Here is a 21,325-nt window from a genome sequence, read left to right on the forward strand (position 1 = left end):
GCAAGATAATTATACTAATAAATGAAAATAGTCTGGAGATGGAAGGGAAAGGGAAACATTACTTCTCTCAAACCAAAAGAAAGCTTATTTCACCAACAAGTTATGTTAGCTCATTCGTAAGGCAAATAGACATCTTCAATCACTATTGCACGGAGGAGTTTAGAGACACTTGCTCTTTTCCTGTTTCTATAACTTTGTATAATGTTTGATAAAGAAATATAGGCAACAAATTTTCATCAAATAATTTGAAGATACAACTGACAAAAAGAACATACCATCAGGGAGCTCGCGGCAAGATAGTGCATCATCCAAATCTCTAGCAGTTATTGGATCAATTGTGAATATGCATTCCTTCCTATCAAGAAAATCATACATTTTACATCATCTTGCATAAACTGTTAATTTTCTGATGGAAGCTATATAGGAATTTGTTGGATTGTTACAACAACAATATACTGCAAAAGATCCCAAGATCCACTTCACAAGATCATTACCAAATAAAATCTGATTCTAAGCCACTTAAGGCATTATTAAGACGAGATATTCTGTCAAAAAGGCAAGCTTAGAAGATCTTCTCAAAGATAGAAAAAGGGGCAGGTACAGAGAGACGATTAAGGAAAGAATGTTAAAGTTAAAGGCCTTTCAGCTGAAAGCATGGTTGCCAATGCTGGAATGATTGGGAATCATCAAGAGCCTAGAAATGGAGGAGCACAGATAACTTATAAGGTTGGAAGGCTGGAGAAGATTAATGGGGGTAGATCTGCAAACGCAGATAGGCATTTTAAAACTGAAGCATTGTGTAACTAGGAGCTAATGTAAATAAGCAAACAAAGGGATGATGGGTGAATAGGAATGGTTGTGAGCTCAGACACAGTAGAGTTTTGGATGACCTCAGATTTAGAGTGTAGACCAAGGATGGGTATTCTGGAGTGTCCTTGAGGGCCCTAAATCAATAGATGAGGGTTAGAGAACAGATGTGCTGAGACAGCAGCTGAGTTGAGTGGCATTTTGGAAGTGGAAATAAGCAATCTTGAGTGATGACACTGTTCATCCTTAATTAAAAATGACACTAAAGTTTGAAATTTCCAGAAATGAAGTCTGCATTTGGGATTGAAAACAATGTCAGTAATTAGTTTGAAGGAACTCGTGTTCAACCAGTACTGAACATTGGAGAAAAAAAAATGGAGTCAAGATATGTGGAAGTGAAATAGCACTGGATGTCATCACAGTATACGTGGAAATTGACACTAGATCGGATCTTACAGGGAAATGTCAGCAATGTCACTTGGACTTGGTGACACTTACAAGTGTCACCAAGTCCAGAATTCCCAAGTACACATGGACAAACTGGTTTGGCAGGGTTTTCTCAACTGTGTTCTGTTGGAACACAAAGTAGCAGAAATTCCCCAGTACTGACACTGGGCATCTACCTTCATGATGTATCGGCATAGAATGTTTCCATTCCTTTAAAAGGAGAACAGCGGAGAACAACGGTTGTGAAAGACCTTGGTTACAACCACATTACATATTTTGTGACTGCATTTGGTTAATTTTTTTTAACCAAACGTTTCAAGACAAGGCAATGGGTCAGTGGTTTGCAAGGTTTTGGTTAGGAGGGGTGAGGTCTAAATTTGTTTTCTGAGGAGGTTGGTTAGTATAGATTTAAAAGGACGACAGTGCCTGAGGAAAGGCAGCCATTAACAATGTCAGCCAACATGGGCCACAGGTGGGTCTCTGAATGATTCGCAGTCCAGTATGGTTAGGAGAAAGGGAGCAGGAGGTGGATTTTGTAGTTAAGGTGAGCTCGAAGAGAGACTGGGCGGAGGACAGGAGAGAAATTAGAGAAAGCTGTAATTTCAGGGTTATGGCTAACAGGAACCTTAGAAGGCTGGTCCGATAAGTTTGGGACATTTAAAACTGAATAGTTTGTATACTTTCTTTCCAAAGAATATTCACAAAAATCCAGTTTTGTTAATTTTGACACTTGTCAAGTTTGGAACACAAGAAATGTTGAGACAAAAAATAGTTGGTGACGTAACTTCTTATTCCAATAGCATATGCAAAGCTTTAAAGCAGATAACTTTCTTTGTGCTTCAATAGTAATGCTCCAAAACAGATATTTTACCTAGTTTAGCTATTTTACCTCAGGTAACCTAAAAAATGTTTTGGATCCTCACATAAAGGCAAGATTTATGCTCATAAAACAGGCAATTTTGGAAGCACTCAGCAGCCCAGGCATCATCTAAAGGCACCTAGATGCTGCCTGACCTGCAGTATTTTCTGTTGTCCTTTCAGATTTCTAGCATAGCTGTTGTTTGACCTGCTGACTGTTCCCAGCATCTAGTTTTTGATTTTCATGACCTATCTTTAATTGTTCTGATTTTGCTGGAGTTGTGGGAGTTGGGATGTCAGGTGGTAGACATTGAATCAATCTTAGCTAGAATAATTAGTTAAGAAAAGGGAAAAAAAGAAAGCAACTCAAATAACAAATTAATAGATATTGCATATATTCCTCAAAATCCAAGCTTTAAAAGGGTCCAACAAATTTTCAATAACAAAATTTTTTCCCCAGAATTAAGTATTCCCATAATCAAGATCAAAAATATTTGGAAATGCAATAGGGTAATAATTTGACGGACAATACACAAAAACCTATTTAAAGGAATGTATTAACAAAGCACCTCAGCACAACAAGCGTAATTTTTGTTCAGCCAGCAAACTTTCATCAAAAGGACATGAATCCATCTCATTGGCTAAGAATGAAGCCAATCATGATAAGTTCACACGAGGAACCATGCAACATCAACAAATTTACTGTTCAAGAATAGTTCCATTGGAAATTGAGATGCAATGCTATAAAATTACTATTAACCAAAAAAATAAGCTGTACAATTAAGAGCTAAAACAGATGCCGTTAACAAAATTTATTAGAAAAATTTATTTTGAGGCCTTAAGGATTAATCATTAGATTATAGCTGACAGTGAGATGAATTCATTTTTTAACCCTCAATATCCCCAGATTTAGATTCCACTAAATGCACCATCATATACCATCATGCTCCCAAATAAACTATTTCCAAACATCTAATTCTAGCTTCAACCTCTAACAGAATGCATAAATCTTAGTGCAGGTTAACTAAATACAAGGTTAACATTTATTTTGAACACTTACCGTAAATCTTTACGATCTCTGAATTCTTCATTTGGGATGGTCCAGGGTAGAGATTTTGGTAGACATTCCAGAACCTCATCAGGGAAGTCCGAGAAATCCACATCATATTCTATAAGTATACCTTCAGTTTCAGGTTCAATTTCACCAGCTTGTCCCAGACTTCTGGCCAAATGCCTATTACAGAGAAACACAATACAACTAAATTTGTGTAGAGCATTTTACTTTGACATTTTATTTGTTAATTCCAAGTCAGTTTTAAAATCTCAATCCTTAACAGATTTGCCATTATGATTTTAAATTCCATTTAATCACTAAATATTCTACTTAATGATTAAGTACCAGATAATACAGCATCAAGCAGACAATAATATTGACTGCAAACACAAAAAATACGCATTGGATGTTTTGTAGTTAAGCTGAACACAGAGCCACTGCAGGGAATAGGAGAGTCTCAAGGGAACTAAAATGGAGAAATTTAGGAAGGGATTAGAGTTTAGGGCTAGAAAGTCAAATATGGAGCTGGTGCTGCACAACAATTATGGGTTCTATCTACCCTGTTTTTTGAAGCCACTTCTACAGAGCCATGATTAGAAAAACAGTTTTTGGAAACTAGAGAGGTGGAGAGAGGCAAACCCTGGCAGGGTTAAACATGAGGATGTAAGGTTTAGGTAGGTTGTATGGTGAATCAGGGCACATTGTTGATCAATGAAAAAAAAACACAAAATTTGATTTGACTAATCAAATAATTTTGAATAGAAACATTAGTACCAGCAGTGATAGGTCTTTTGTTTTCACAGATCAATAGGGGAAGGAAAACAATTTGGTTCAATCTATCCACTCTGTTTTTTTAAGCCATTTCTCCCATGTACAATAAAATATAATTATATGGATTGCCCAGCAATGATCGACACACAGGATTTAAACATGTGAAGTCTGAAGACTAGTGCCTAAATTGGGAGAACAATCTCATAGACTAGTCAAGCATCAGCACACTCAACAGCATCACTTCCAGCTAATAACCACAACTCCTCCATCACAATCCTGTGTGGTTGCATTCAATCCCACCAGAAGGACTCATCTACAAGTAATGGCAGGAAGATGAGAAACAATCAGGCTTGATTTGTCCGGCTTATCCATATCATTAACTTCAGACCCCATGAATACTCATGGCATTAGATTACCTCCTGCTGGTTCCCAATCCTTAGCAGATGAATTAATGCTCCAACATGTTGAATATCAATTGGAAGAAGCACTGCAGGAAAGTAGGGTGGAGGACTTCACTATACATCACCAAAAGTGGCTCAATCACACTATCACTCATTGAGGTGGCAAAATTTCTGATGGACATAGCTGTCAGAGTCTCTATCCTGCCATTTCTAGTCAGTGATGGTCCATATCACTGCACTGACACAGATGCATCTGCCTATGATAGCAACAATAGGGAGCAGCTTCCTAAGAGTCATGGTGAAGATAGAGTCTAGTCTTCATAAAATAAGAAAATTCTACATTGTATTACTGCCACTCTGCCAAATAGTGCAAATTTTAAATAGATCTATTACTTAAAAGCTGGAGACCAATGCAACACTGTCAATCACAAAAGCAAGCAAACTCACAACCCGGATGAAAACACTTTGCCATTACCATCAAATCAGGGGACCAGCTTTGGTTCACTGATGAGTGTAAAGGTGCTAGATTGACCGATTAAGAATTTACTGGTTGATTCTTGAGATAAAAATGTTTATCTATGATGAAAAATGGTCTTGCTGTAATTTAGAAAAATTACATGATTAAAAATGAGTGTGACACAAGAATGTACATGGTGGATTGTGACAGGGTGTTTCTCTTGTCTACAGAGTCTTTTTTGGAATCTTTTTTAAACACTGAAAGTTGTAGATATTTTGCCATTCAAAGTTTGATATATTTTTAAACCTAAGGGAAGCAAGGAATATGGGGGTCAGGCAGGATAGCGAAGATGTTCAGCCATGATTTTATTGAATGGCAGAGCAGGTTCCAAGAGCCACATGGTCCTCCCCTGCTTTTATTTCATATTTTAGATATATATATATATATTTATATATGTGTGTGTGTGTGTGTGTGTGTGTGTGTGTGTGTGTGTGTGTGTGTATGTATTATATATATATATATATGTATGTATGTATGTATGTATGTATGTGTGTGTGTGTGTGTGTATATATATATATATATATATATATATATATATGTGTGTGTGTGTGTGTGTGTGTGTGTGCTTTCCAGCAACAACATAAGCATCAAAAAAAACAAGATGCCAACCTGTCAAGGCCAAAGCACAGGACAATATTAAACAGTGAAAGCCAAATGCTATAACGTCACTCAACTCAATCATAGGATATCAAAGACCTGCAGTCTTGCCATATCCAGATGGTGTAGCATTAAACACCTGACATGGGGAGGAGGAAGGTCCATGGACATTCCTACCATCTGTCATGGTAGAACTGAAAATGAGTGCAAACAGCCAAAGTAATTGCAACCATCTTCAGTCAGAAATACTAATGGATGATCCATCTTGCTTCCTCCTAAGGTCCAAACCATCAGAGAAGCCAATCTTTTGTCAATTCAATTCACTCCAAATAATACAAGCAGCAACAAGAGTGCACTGATGATTCAAGATACATGGCTAGGTCATGTTGTATTGAAGACTTAGTCTGAAGACTGAAGTTGCCACAACTTAAGCCAAGTGGTTCCAGTACTGACGCAACACTACCATCTCTTCAGTAAAGTGAAAAATTGCAGAGATATGTCCTATTCACTAAATTCAGAAAATACTAACGCCATCAGTCCACCTTCAATCAAAGTGATGGAAGATGTCACTAAATGGTGCTTTCAAGCAACATCTATTAAGCGGCATCTACCCACCAAAAATCTATCTACCAATGATCTCTTTTGGTTCACAAGTACCATTATTCTAGACTTCATTACAGTCTTTGTCCAAACATGGACCAAAGCACCATTTTCCTGAAAAAAAACTTTAATTCCCCATGATATTCAAAGTAGCATTTGGTCATGTGTGACATCAACATGCCCTGTTAATATCACAGGGCAGCATGGAAGAAGGGCGTTTGGCCCAGTGAGCCCACACCAGTGCCAATCTAGCTAATCCCCCTCCACACCCTCTCCACATGGTCCCACAAACTATTTTCTTCCAGGTACGTATATAGCTCCCTTCTAAATTCGACAATTGATTCTGCTTTTTTTGCATTCTCTGGCATTGCATTCTGGACCCAAAACACTTAATGTTTGTCAAAAAAAATAATTACCTCATTCTTGATTCTATTGCTTATTGCCTTAATGCTACATCTATTTGTTCTCAATCATCCACTAACAGAACAGCTTCCCCCCCCACCCCCCAATGAAATTTGTTCATAACTTTCTAACCTCCTTTGTTCCAAGGAGAATAACTCCACCCAATATACCCCAGTCTATCCACATAACTGGCATTCCTAATCTATAGAATCACATTAGTACATCCCTCCTGTAATCTCTATACATCTTTTACACCTTTCTTAAAATGTAATGCCCAGAATGGGACACAGTACTCCAGATGTGGCCAGATCTATGTTTCATCAACTTCATTATGACTTCCCTGCTCCTGTATTTTTTTTGAACCATTATTTATTAAATCCAGAATCCTCAAAGTTTTTTTTAACCATTTTCTCAACCTACCCTGGCAGTTTCAGTGAAATACAATCATACACCGCCTCCATTCATACATCTCTCTTAGAATTTTTTTTTCACCTGTTTATCATGCCATTTCTCACTGTGCCTCCAAAATTTAACACTGGACATTTCTCACCATTACATTTGACCTACTTCCTATACACCCAGTCCACCAACTTGTTTTTATCTCCTTGAAGTTCATTCCTATCCTTTTGATAGTTTTACTATGTCTCCAAGTTTGTGTCATATAAGAAATTTTCACTGCCTGGAGTCAATCCCAGTAAAAGGAAGCTGGCTCTGACTGATAAAGGTCATTATCTCACATCCCAGAATTTCACTGGAGGAGTTTCTCAGAACACTGCCCTCATACGTTCATCTGCTTCAACAATATTTCCTCCATTACAGGGAAGTCTTCAGATAATGAAGCAGTCTGTCCCCACATCGAGCAAAACCTTGACAATAAATTATGCCTGAAGCACAAGCATGATGGAAAACTCCTGTTGCCTGAATGTATGCTACTCCTGCAACACTTAAGTAGCTCAACACCATTCAACCAAAAGCACCTCACCCAAATCTTCTGCTTTCAAAGATGAAGGCAGAAGATCTGTGGGAACACTTTCGTCTCCAAGTTTCCTTTCAAATCACAGGCCATATTAATCTATAATCAAATTATAGTTCCTTTATCTTCACTAGGTTAAAAGACTGAAATTCCCTAACTACTCTGTGGAACTATCTTCTTCAGGTCTGTAGATTTTCAAGGCAGCACCTCACAACTGCCTCCTCTAAGACAGTTAGAATTGGGCAAAAAATGATGGCTCTACCAGTGACACCTCTATTCTACGAATGAATAAATAGTATTCTTTCGTAGATGATTATGTTACTTTTCAATGACAGCAGCAAAGTTTATCACCTAAGCTTAGAAAAATAAACTTCTGGCTGAGAATTTGCATTTCTACAGCAGATAACAGAGGATATATGCCTGAGATGTTTTGCTATGAGGAGAAAAACTGGAGACCAGGAACGTGAAAAGAACAGGTGGGAATAATTAAGGAATGGAGTAAATTCAGGAGAGAAAGCAAAACACCTTCCATAATAGTTAAGTGGCACCATAAATCAATCATAAAAAATAGCAAAAATAATAATGACATTTAAAATGTTGTATTTTGTTTAGAGGAATTTGTAGCAATTAACTTACGTATTCATCATAGCTTATTAATAACAATTTATGAATATCCTTTACAGAATTTACTAATTTAACTTTGATTTTATCCCACCTGGTTTCAATTTAAACTAATTAAACCCTGTTCTAGTGTTGAAACACTTTAACATAAGCCCCCAGGTAGTAGCAAAGATATTGAGGAGCAGATTGGGAGGCAGATTTTGGAAAGGTGCATGAATAACAGGGTTGTTATCATGGGAGACTTCAACTTGTCAAATATTGACTGGCACCTGCTTAGTACAAAAGGTTTAGATGGGGCAGAGTTTGTAAAGTGTGTTCAGGATGGATTCCTGTCACAGTATGTTGACAGGCTGACTAGAGGGAATGCCATATTAGATCTAGTATTAGGTAATGAACTGGGTCAGGTGACAGATCTCTCAGTGGGGCACAGTGACCACCGCTCCATAACCTTCAGCATTGTCATGGACAACGATAGCAGCAGAGAGGACGGGAAGATATTTAATTGGGGAAGGGCAAATTATGCGGCTATAAGGCTAGAACTTGCGAGTGTGAATTGGGATGACATTTTTGAAGGGAAATGTACTGTGGAGATGTGGTCGTTGTTCAGGGATCTCTTGCAGGAGGTTAGGGATAAATTTGTCCCAGTGAGGCAGAGAAGGAATGGCAAGGTGAAAGAACCATGCGTGACAAGAGAGGTGGAACAACTAGTTAGGAAGAAGGCAGCATACATAAGGTTTAGGAAGCAAGGATCAGATAGGTCTCTTGAGGAATATAGGGTAGCAAGGAAGGAACTTAAGAAGGGGCTGAGAAGAGCAAGAAGGGGACGTGAAAAGGCCTTGGCGAGTAGGGTTAAGGAAAATCCCAAGGCTTTTTTCACTTAGGTGAAGAGCAGAAGGATGACGAGAGTGAAGGTAGGACCAATTAGGGATAAAGGTGGGAAGATGTGCCTGGAAGCTGTGGAAGTGGGTGAGGTTCTCACTGAATACTTCTCTTCAGTATTCACCAACGAGAGGGGTCTTGATGATGCTGAGGACAGTGTTGGTAAGGGTAATGTTCCAGAGTATGTAGATATCAAGAGAGAGGTTGTGTTGGAGCTGTTAGAAAATATTAGGACAGATAAGTCCCCGGGGCCTGACGGAATATTCCCCATGCTGCTCCGCAAGGCGAGGGAGGAGATTGCTGAACCATTGGCTAGGATATTTGAGTCCTCGTTGTCCACGGGAATGGTACCGGAGGATTGGAGGGTGGCAAATGTTGTCCCCTTATTCAAAAAAGGTAGTAGGGATAGTCCAGGGAGCTATAGACCAGTGAGCCTTACATCTGTGGTGGGCAAGCTGTTGGAAATGATTCTTAGAGATAGGATCTATGGGCATTTAGAGAGTCGTGGTCTGATGAGGGACAGCCAGCATGGCTTTGTGAAGGACAGATCATGTCTCACAAGCCTGATAGTGTCCTTTGAGGAGATGACCAGACAGATTGATGAGGGTAGTGCAGTAGATGTGGTCTACGTGGATTTTAGTAAGGTATTTGACAAGGTTCCACATGGTAGGCTAGCTCAGAAGGTCAGAGGGCATGGGATCCAGGGAGGCTTGGCCATGTGGATTCAGAATTGTCTTGCCTGTAGAAAGCAGAGGGTTGTGATGGAGGGAGTGCATCCAGATTGGAGGGCTGTGACTAGCGGTGTCCCACAAGGATCGGTTCTGGGACCTCTACTTCTTGTGATTTTTATTAATGACCTGGATGAGGGGGTAGAAGGGTGGGTTGGCAAGTTTGCAGATGACACAAAGGTTGGTGATGTTGTGGATAGTGTGGAGGACTGTTGAAGATTGCAGAGGGACATTGATAGGATGCAGAGCTGGGCTGAGAAGTGGCAGATAGAGTTCAATCCAGAGAAGTGCGAGGTGGTACACTTTGGAAGGACAAACTCCAAGGCAGAGTACAAAGTTAATGGCAGGATTCTGGGTAGTGTGGAGGAGCAGAGGGATATGGGGGTTCATATCCACAGATCCCTGAAAGTTGCCTCACAGGTGGATAGGGTAGTTAAGAAAGCTTATGGGATGTTAGCATGCATAAGTTGTGGGATCGAGTTTAAGAGCCACAAGGTAATGATGCAGCTCTACAAAACTCTGGTTAGACCACACTTAGAGTACTGTGTCCAGATCTGGTCGCCTCATTATTGGAAGGATGAGGAAGCATTGGAAAGGGTGCAGAGATTTACCAGGATGCTGCCTGGCTTAGAGAGTACACATTATGAGGAGAGACTAAGGGAGCTAGGGCTTTACGCTTTGGAGAGAAGGAGAATGAGAGGAGACATGATAGAGGTGTACAAAATATTAAGAGGAATAGATAGAGTAGACAGCCAGCGCCTCCTTCCCAGGGAACCAATGCTAAATACAAGAGGGCATGGCATTAAAGTACGAGGGGGGGGGGGGGGTGGTGCTGGAGGGAGTTCAAGGGAGATATTAGAGGGAGGTTTTTTTTACCTAGAGTGTGGTTGGGGCATGGAATGCGCTGTCTAGGGCAGTGGTGGAGGCAGGAACATTGGTCAAATTCAAGAGATTGCTAGATAAGCATATGGAGGAAGTTAAAATAGAGGGATACGTGGGGGGGGGGGAAGGGTTTAGATAGTTTTTAGGCAAGGTTTAAAGGTCAGCACAACATTGTGGGCCGAAGGGCCTGTATAGTGCTGTACTTTCTGTGATTCTATGATGATAATGCATTGCATGTAATGAAGTGTGCCTTCATGCAGTGTATAGCATAAGCAACTAATATAATAAAACAATGCAGAAATTTTTAGAAGTTAAGAATTTAAAGAACAAATGCAACATTGATTTACCTGAGAGACCATAAAATCGTGAAGCTTAACAAACTGGAACATCATGACTCAAAGCAATGAAAGAATACTGATTAACATAACAGCATGATAAAGCGAATTAATGAAATGATAAAGGATGAACCTCGAATACCAGTGAATTTAGTGAGTAAAACATCTGGCAGTAATGCCTTAATTGAAGAAGCATGCAGTATGCATTAAAATATTCACAAGAAACCACACCAAGAAACCAATACAGGAATGGAGCAGTGGACAAAGCATGCCATTAAATTAATGGAGCAGTTAACACCAATGAATTAAAAATTCACTAAGGTAGGTGCTGGCACAGATACTTGCAAAGTCTAAATTATCACCAAGTTATCATGTGGGACAACTGGCACAAATCCCAAGCTACTCAGTTTGGGTCACCTGTCTTGCCACCATTAAAAGCAAAACAAGGCATGTACATTATTTAGTAATCATCCCATTTTAGCAATAAAATAAAATGGGATGGGTGGGATTTGTTAAGCTTGAGCCCCAAGTAAGGGTGTGGACATAGTTTAAGGGTAAACCTGCAAATGGCAAAGAGATCCTCGGTAATCTGTTTAGTCGATGAAAATTCTACCAGTTTTAAATTCCAGAAACAGAGCAGATCCAAAATTAAATGGCACAAAAAATAGTGTGGGTGAAGAGTCAGGGAGGCTAAAATATTTATTAAGATATTTCCAAATACACTAATGTACACCAATGGTCTAAGCCTCCAAACCATATTGTGACAGAATTGTCCTAATAATTCTGGTGGCATAGTGAACTTTGACATAAAAGCACAAATCAAATATCATTTTGCAGAACTGTACAATTATGTTTTATGACTGTATTTGGGATTATTCAGCACTTCCCTTTGCCACTGCTCTTTAAAATACCAAGAATGAAAAGATCCAATTTCACTGAATTAACTACCGACAAAAGATATGAGCTCAAAGGGGTACAGAACTGAAACCGTAGTCACATGAGGGAGAGGAGAGACGTATAGGAAGATCAGCTATCAAACTGGTAAGCAGATGGGTTACAACAAAAGTTAACAGTGAAATAAGAGCAAGGTTTAGCAAGGGTAGCTGCAGGTAGTGGTAGTCAAGGGTGATAGTGGTTGAGTCAAAGGGGTATTTGGGGGTTGGGAGGGCGATGGGGAAGACAAGTTGTTTCAAGTTGGAAATCCATCCAAGCTGATTAAGGGCAATAAACATCAGGAGCAGGTATAGGGGGGATCTCAAAGGGCAGCCGAGTAAGCAAATTACTTAAGGGAACCTTCTCAAATTGTACTATCATGCTAGTCTTCTCAGGAAGGTATCCTATTCTGTTGTGTATAATAAGTTTTCACAGGTGCAAGTTTGCTTTTGCATAACAGTTCTATAGATTCTAAACTAAATTTTTTTAAATTTTATTTACGGCGTGGTAACAGGCCCTTCTGGCCCAACGAGTCCACGCCGCCCATTTTAAACCCAAATTAACCTACCCGTACGTCTTTGCAATGTGGGAGGAAACCGAAGCACCCAGAGGAAACCCATGCAGACACGGGAGAACGTACAAACTCCTTACAGACAGCGACGGGAATCGAACCCCGATTGTTGGCACTGTAATAGCATCGCATTAACTGCTACGCTACCGTGCCACTAAAAATACAGGACTAACAGTGGAGAAGCTCAAAGAAATTAGCATAAGTAAAATGACTGGTATTGCAGAAATCACTGGGACTGAAGGACCTAATGAGCTGTATCTTGTAGTCATGCCTTCAACGAGAATGCATAACTCATGCTAAACCAAAACTGACCAGAATTCCTACCTTAAGATACTCAGTGATTATACTGAACCCTTCAAACAAATTATAAACTGAAAGGAAATCTGGAAATATGTGTTTGTAGAAACCCAAGCTTTTCCCTGGACTCCTGCTTTGTGATAATGTCACTAAAAGTTACAAATAACAGGATTGTTGTGTTTCTGTAAACATTACTGGAGTAAAAGTCATTGACAACCTTTAAGAATGCTGATAATTGAAATTTTCCCCATCAATGATTTTTGATATGTTAATCACATCAATCGATTCTGTTATCAATGATTTTGATAACAGTTGGACATCAAATATTCCACTAATTAATTTTTTTGCCTGCCAAGAGGGCTATGGGGGCTCAATGACTGAGTATATTCTGGACAGGGATTGATCAATTATTAGATACTTTGAGAATCAAGGGGTACAGGGTTAGTTCAGGAAAGAATCAATCATGATTTTATTGAATAGCAAAACAGACACAAGGGGCTGTATGATTCCTACTCCTCCCTATTTCTTATGTTCTCAATTACTGCAGTGGCTTTCAGCATTGCATACGTGATTACCACCACATATATCCAACGACCTTGGCACGTTACACACCAGGTGCAAGGAGAAACCGAAAACAAAAAAATTCTAGTCTTACAAATCCACATAAATTACTGTCCTTGACTGACTGATTTTCAACAGATATTGCACCACACAGTGCACAAACAGATGCACTATACTGTACAATTTGTAGGAAATTCTACTGAAGGTTATCAAAAAATTCAATCTTTGTGAATAAAATAAATTGCACCACTATAATATAAGCAAGAATGGGCAGCACATATTTTTTCTGGTCGTCATATCCCAAAATTGAATCACTTCCTTTAAAACTGAAAAATAATTTGATGTTAATTTAGTCAACATTAAATAAGCAAAAATATATCATTTAGAAGGCATCATTTAGGCACTCTAATGGAAAACAATGTTAATTATTTAATACTGAATCAATTTTTACCCTTAAGTGCTGCACATTTTTCAACAAACTATTCCTACCCATCTGCAAAATTGCAATCATCTCTCCAGTCCACAATGCGGCAAATAAACAGAATGTTCCCATAATCTCCTGGCCTAGCCATGAAGTCTTCTGGACAATCTTCTATTGGCACCAAGATTCTAGGTACTCTGTGATCAACAGGTGAAAATATAATGAACTCCTTGTAAAGGTCACTATTTTTATCAGTTAATGGCTTGATGAATCCTGTCACAGCTCTGGAATGCTTCTTCTCCACAATGTAAACGACCTATATTTATGAGAAGAATAATATTAACAATGTTCAACAATTCTCATAAATAGAAGAAAATCTTCAAAAGACTTTTTAGACATATCACTTGTGAATATAAATCAATTTTATACACTTTACCTGTGCTAAGTGCTCTATATTCTGAAGTCACGCTAAAATTAAACATTTGAACTTGAAGAGTAGAAAAAAAAACTATCTCCCCTTAGTTACTCCTGTAAACTGGGGATCAATGACTAGATAATCTGCTTTAGTGATGTAGGTTGAAAGTTAAAATATCCAGGATGGCAGGACAAATCATTTTTGAATGGTGCCTTGGCATTTTTCACATCCACCTGACATAACCATGATAAATTTTCAATAATATAATTAAACAGAGTATCCCATATTTTTGTATCAATTGAGATTTAAGACAACTATAATGCCATTCAAACACCAAGCCAATTGCCCACTCTGTAATGAGCTGATTTCATTTTGCCTGCCCATAATTCTCTTAGATCTAAACACTTCCATATATCACCATACTATATGGTCCTAAAGACAATAAAAAAGTGACAGGGCCTGCAGTGACAAAGTGAAGAAACCCCATCCCCAAATCAACTCGCACAGCTTTGAAGATGTGCAAAGCCCTACCCTCTACTTTACTAGCAGTAAAAGTTGTGAGGGTAGTTTCAATAGTTTTTAAATCTCTGGGATTCAGAGATATTTTAAAAAATGATTAAAAATGAAATAACTAAGTTTGTTAAAACATTTCAACAAAAAAAACAAAATAAAAACATTGAACAAAGACAATTTTTTTTAAAGAAAAAAGGAACTTCCCTTCCCTTTTGCCTCCAAACCTGCAGCCTGAAATTACTTTCAAGATCAATAGGATCTACAGCTATCACAACAAACTCTCATTCATAGCCAACCATTTGCAATGGGTATCCAATTTGACCCAGAGATAAGTTTCCAATGCCCTACACACTTCGATCACCACAATCCCTAACTTCTGCTTCTGTAATATACCTGTCTCATGCTGAAACCCTTATGCATGTCTGTGTTACCTCTAGATGCAACTTGACTATTCACAGGAACACAAGAAAATAGCAGGAGTAGGCCATCAGGGACTTCAAGCCTGCCCCACCATTTAATATGACCATGGCTGATCTATGCTGTCCTCAAGTCCTCTTCTGTGCCATTTCTCCATATCCCTCTTTTGTTCAATCTATCAAATATTTATCCATCTTCATATTAAATACTTCTAATGATCCAGCTTCCACCACCAGCTGGGGCAGAGAACTGCAGAGATTCACCAGCCTCTGTGAGAAGACATTTCTATGAACCTCAGTTTTCAATGATTGGTCCTTTTTTTGTAGTTATGTCCCCTTGTTCGAGACATAAAACATCCAATTACCTACTCTATCAAGCCCCCTTAGGATCTTACATGTTTGAATGTGGTCACCCCTCATTATTCTCAAACTCAAAATATAGGCCCTAATCTCTCTTGGTAGGATAACCCTCTCATTCCAGGAATTAGCTTGGTGAACATCCTTTCTACTGCCTCCAATGTTACTAATATCTATTTTTCTGGTAGGACACCATAACTATGTGCAGTATGCCAAGTTATCCCTCACCAACACCCTGTACAATTGCAATAAAATTTCCCTATCTTTAAACTCCAACTCCTTTGCAAGGAAGGCCAAAATGCTGCTTGCCTTCTTTTTGGAACTGCCTGCTAGCTTTTTGGGATTCATGCACCAGAACATACAGCTCCCTCTGTACTTCACTCACTTGCAGTCTTTCCCCATTTAGATAATAATCTGCCTTTTGATTTCTCTTTACTGAAGTGCATGACTTCACAATTCGCCACATTAAACTCGTTTTGCCAGTCTCAATCTATCTATATTCCATTGCAGAATCACAATATGCCTTTCCACCTGTTTTCATATCATTGGCTAACTTGGAAACCCTACATACTGTTCCTTCCTCCAGATCATTAATGCAGCAAGTGAATAACTGTGGGCCAAGAGTAGCAGTACTCCACGAGTTATCTCCTTCCAGTCTTGAAAGGACCCATCTATTCCAACACTCTGTTTTCTATGAGAAAGCCAGTTTTTAATCCATTCTAACACACTTCCTCCAATATCAAGGGTTTTTAATTTATGCACCAGCCTACAATGTGGCACTTCTGGCCCTTCACTCAGCTCTGGAGCATCTGGACAGTAAGGACACTTATGTTAGACTATTGTTTATTGACTACAGCTCTGTCTTCAATACAATAATCCCAAGCAAGCTTGTCACCAAACTCCAAGACTAGGACTCAACACCTCCCTCTGTAACTGGATCCTTGACTTTCTAACAAACAAACTGCAATCAGTGAGGATAGGCAGCAATTCCTCCGGCATGATTATTCTCAACACTGGTGCACCTCAAGGCTGCGTCCTCAGCCCTCTACTCTACTCCCTATACACTCATGACTGTGTGGCCAGATTCTGCTCTAACTCCATCTACAAGTTTGCAGATGATACTACCGTTGTAGGCCGTATCTCAAACAGTGATGAATCGGAGTACAGGAAGGAGATAGAGAGCTTAGTGGAATGGCGTCATGACAACAACCTTTCCCTCAATGTCAACAAAACTAAAGAGCTGGTCATTGACTTCAGGAAAGGGGGCAGTGTACATACACCTGTCTACGTCAACGGTGCTGAAGTCAAGAGGGTTGACAGCTTCAAGTTCCTGGGAGTGAACATCACCAACAACTTGTCCTGGACAAACCACGTGGATGCCATGGCCAAGAAAGCTCACCAGTGCCTCTACTTCCTCAGGAGGCTAAAGAAATTTGGTTTGTCCCCTTTGACTCTCACCAATTTTTACCGATGCACCATAGAAAGCATCCTATCAGGATGCATCACGGCTTGGTATGGCAACTGCTCTGCCCAAGGTCGCAAGAAGCTGCAGAGAGTTGTGGACACAGGCAGCGCATCATGGACACCAGTCTCCCCTCCTTGGATTCTTTACCTCTCGTTGTCTTGGTGAAGCAGCCAGCATAATCAAAGACCCTACCCACCCGGGACATTCTCTCTTCTCTCCTCTTCCATCGGGTAGAAGATATAGGAGCCTGAGGGCACGTACCACCAGACTTAAGGACAGCTTCTACCCCACAGTGATAAGACTATTGAACAGTTCCCTTATACAATGAGATGGACTATGACCTATGACCTCACGATCTACCTTGTTGTTACCTTGCATCTTATTGCACTGCACTTTCTCTGTAGCTGTGACACTTTACTCTGTACTGTTATTATTTTTTTTACCTGTACTACATCGATGCACTCTGTACTAACTTGATGTAACTGTACTGTGTAATGAATTGACCTGTAAGATCGGTTTGTAAGACAAGTTTTTCACTGTACCTCAGTATAAGTGACAATAATAAACCAATACCATTACTTTGTCAAACACCTTATGGAAATCTAAAAACACCTTATGGAAATCTAAAAACACAACATCTACAGGTCCCCTCTATCAACTCGACCTGTTACATCCTCAAAGAATTAGAGCAAATTTGTCAAATATGATTTCCCTTTCAAAAAACCATGTTGACTAAGTTTCTTTATAGTCAGCTAACCTGAAAAATTAGCTATTTCCTCTAATGATTGCTGAATCTAACATCATGCCAATAATAGCTGTTAAACTAACTGGCCAGTAATTCCCTGCCTTCTGCCTTTCTTCGTTTTTGAACAAGAGTTACATTGGCTGTTTTCCAATCTTCTGATACTGTCCTGCAGTTTAAGCAGGTTTTGAAAAATTTCAACCAATAGGTCCACCATCTCTGTAGCCACTTCCTGTAAAACCACAGCATTCAGTCCATTGGGTCCTGGCAACTAGTCTGCCTTTAGCCCCTGGAGTTTCTCCAATACTTCTATCCCTTGCAATTGGGATCTTTCCTAAATTCTGACATGTTATTTGCAATTAGCCCATCTGATATCTCAGGGATATTTGCAGCGTCTTCCATGGTGAAGACTGTTGCAAACAATTTATTCACAATATCTGCCTTTTCTTTGTTTGCTGTTATTAATTTACCACCCTTATTCTCAGGAGGCCCCACATTTACCTTGACTGCCTGCTCCCTATTTATGTATCCATAGAAACTTTTACAATTTGTTTTTATACAACATGCAAGTTTTCTCTCGAGATTCATTTTCTCCCTTCTTTTGGGCTTTTTGGTCTTCTGCTGCTGGATCCTAAGAACTTCCCAGTTCTCTGGTCCACCACTAGCCCTTGCCACTTCAAATACCCTACTATTCAATTTAATATTATCCTTTAGCTTCTTTATTAACAGTGGATTTACCTCTTTCTCATGGAATCCCTCTTTCAGATTAGGATAAGCTCTAGCTGAGCGTTATAGACCAGCTGCTTGAATATCTGTCACTGTTCCTCTACTGACCTGTCTCTTAACTTATTTGCCTTAGACAACTTCTCTCTCATACCATTATAATTGCCCTTATTTAAATTGAAGACACTGGTTATGGACCTATGGGGTTCATCCTCAAACTACATTTGGAATTCTATCATATTGTGGTTACTTTTCTAAGGGGATCTTTAAAGACAAGATCCTTCATTAATCCTACCTCATTACACAAGACTAAATGCAAAATAGCCCATTCCCAGGTAGGCTCTGCAATATACTGCTCTAAAAGCAATCCCTGACGTCTTCCAGAAATTCTTCTTCTATGATTCCCTTGCCAGTTTGGTTCATCCAATTAATATGTAGATTAAAATCTCCCATAATTGCAGTTCCCTTCAAACATGCTCTTGATATTTCCCCATTTATGCTCTAACCTACTGAGAGGTCACTTTTTTTTTAGGGGTTTATAGACTACTCCCTTCCCCTGCTATTGATGACTTCAACCCAAACCGATTCCACATCACTATCCACTGCTTTTATATCATGAGTCAGCACTGCAAAAGTACTTTCCTTGATTAACAATGCCACCCACTTCCTTTCCCCTTTGGCCTGTTCTTTTGGAAAAGTGTATAACTTGGAATATTGAGCACCCAGTTCTGCTCACCCTGCAACAATGTTTCTGTAATAGCTATTACATCATGCTCTTATATTGCTATCTGTACTATCAACCCATCTGTCCTGTTGCAAATGCTACATGCATTCAAATAAAGAACATTAAGCTTTTTTTTAAACAACTATTTACAGCTTTAGACGAGGGGTGGGGTATACAGGACTGAAAGTGTTATATTTGAATGCGCACAGTATACGAAACAAGGTAGATGAGCTTATAGCACAGTTAGAAATTGACAGGTACAACATTGTGGCTGAAAGAAGATCAGAACATGGACCTAAACATCCAAGGATACACATCCTATCAAAAAGACAGACAGGTGGGCAGAGGGGGTCGGGTGGCTCTTCTGGTAAAAAATGAAATCAAATCCTCAGCAAGAAGTTACATAGGATCAGAAGATGTGGAATCCTTGTGGGTAGAATTAAGAAACTTCAAGGGTAAAAAAGACCCTGATGGGAGTTGTATACAGGCCTCCGAATAGTAGCCAGGATGTAGGGTACAAATTACACAGGAGATAGAAAAGGCATGTCAGAAAGGCAGTGTTATAGTGGTCATGGGGAACTTCAATATGCAGGTAGACTGGGAAAATCAGGTTGGCACTGGATCCCAAGAGAAGGAATTTGTAGAATGCCAACAAGGTGGCTTTATAGAGCAGCTTTGTGGTCGAGACCACTGCAGAAAAGACAATCCTGGATTTGGTTTTGTGCAATGAACTGGATTTCATTTGGGAGCTTAAGGTCAAGGAACCCTTAGGAGGCAGTGTCCACAATGTGATAGAATTCACTCTGCAGTTTGAGAGGGAGAAGCTAAAACTGGATGTATCAATATTACAGTTGAGTAAAGGTAACTACAGAGGCATGAGAGAGGAGCTGGCCAAAGTTGATTGGAAGGGGACCCTAGAAAGGATGGCAGTAGAGCAACAATGGCAGGAGTTTCTAGGAGTAATTCGGAAGATGTAGGATCATTTCATCCCAAAGAAGAAGCAGTGTTCTAAAGGGAGGATGAGGCAACCGTGGTTGACAAGGGAAGTCAAAGACAGCATAAAAGCAAAAGAGATGCAATACAATAATGCAAAAATTAGTGTGAAGCTAGAGGATTGGGAAGCTTTTAAAAACCAACAGAAGGCAACTAAAAAAGCAATAAAGGGAGAAAAGATGAAAAATGAAGGTAAGCTAGCTAATAATGTAAAAAAGGATACCAAAAGTTTATTCAGATATATAAAGAGGCAAGAGTGGACACCAGACCACTGGAAAATGATGCTGGAGAAGTAGTAATGGGGAACAAAGAAATAGTGGATGAACTAAATAACATTTTTGCATCAGTCTTCACTGTGGAAGATAAGGTAAGATATCTTTTAGTCACATGTACATCGAAACACACAGTGAAATGCATCTTTTGCGTAGTGTTCTGGGGGCAGCCCGCAAGTGTCACCACAATTCCGGTGCCAACATAGCATGGCCACAACTTCCTAACCTGTATGTCTTTGGAATGTGGGAGGAAACCGGAGCACCCAGAGAAAACCCATGCAGACACGGGGAGAACATATAAACTCCTTACAGACAGTGGCCGGAATTGAACCCGGGTCGCTGGCACCATAAAGCATTAAGCTAACTGCAACACTACCGTGCCTGCATCACCAGCAACGTGCCGGAAATTCGAAAGAGTCAGGGGGCAGAAGTGAATATGATCGCTATTACTATGGAAAAGGTGTTTGGGAAGCTGAAAGGTCTGAAGGTAGTCAAGTCACCTGGACCGGATGGAGTACACCCCAGGGTTCTGAAAGAGGTAGTTGAAGAGATTGTGGAGGCATCAGTGGTGATCTTTCAAGAATGGTTCCAGAGGACAGGAAAATTGCAAATGTCACTCCATTCTTTAAAAAGGGAGAGAGGCAAAAGACAGAAAATTATAGGCCAGCTGGACTGACTTCAGTGGTTGGTAAGAATTTAGAGTCTATTATTAAGGATGGGGTTTCAGGGTACTTGGAAGCACATGATAAAATAGGCTGAAGTCGACATGGTTTCTTTAAGGGGAGGACTTGCCCAACAAATCTGTTGAATTCTTTGAGGAAGTAACAAGCAGGATCAGCAAAGGAGAGTCAGTAGATGTTGTTTACTTGGATTTTCAGAAGGCTGTTGACAAGGTGCTGCACATGAGGCTGCTAAACAAGATAGGAGCCCGTGGTTTTACAGGAAAGGTACTAGCATGGATAGAAGATTGGCTGACCGGCAGAAGGCAAAGAGTGGGAATAAAGGGAGCCTTTTCTGGTTAGCTGCCAGTGACTAGTGGTGTTCTGCATG

The 21,325-nt window shown here is 39.7% G+C and overlaps 1 protein-coding gene across 1 annotated transcript in view; it reads right to left on the reverse strand.

Annotated features, from left to right (window-relative positions):
• The window catches only part of dis3l2 (DIS3 like 3'-5' exoribonuclease 2), a 190,429-nt gene that overhangs the window by 107,880 nt on the left and 61,224 nt on the right, over positions 1 to 21,325 (reverse strand). The window contains 3 exon segments of the mRNA XM_052018835.1: positions 276 to 355; positions 3,173 to 3,346; positions 13,724 to 13,971. Of these exon segments, the coding sequence (XP_051874795.1) occupies positions 276 to 355; positions 3,173 to 3,346; positions 13,724 to 13,971 (502 nt within the window).

This window comes from Pristis pectinata, chromosome 6 (genome assembly GCF_009764475.1).
Source record: "Pristis pectinata isolate sPriPec2 chromosome 6, sPriPec2.1.pri, whole genome shotgun sequence".
Classification (NCBI taxonomy): Eukaryota; Metazoa; Chordata; class Chondrichthyes; order Rhinopristiformes; family Pristidae; genus Pristis; species Pristis pectinata.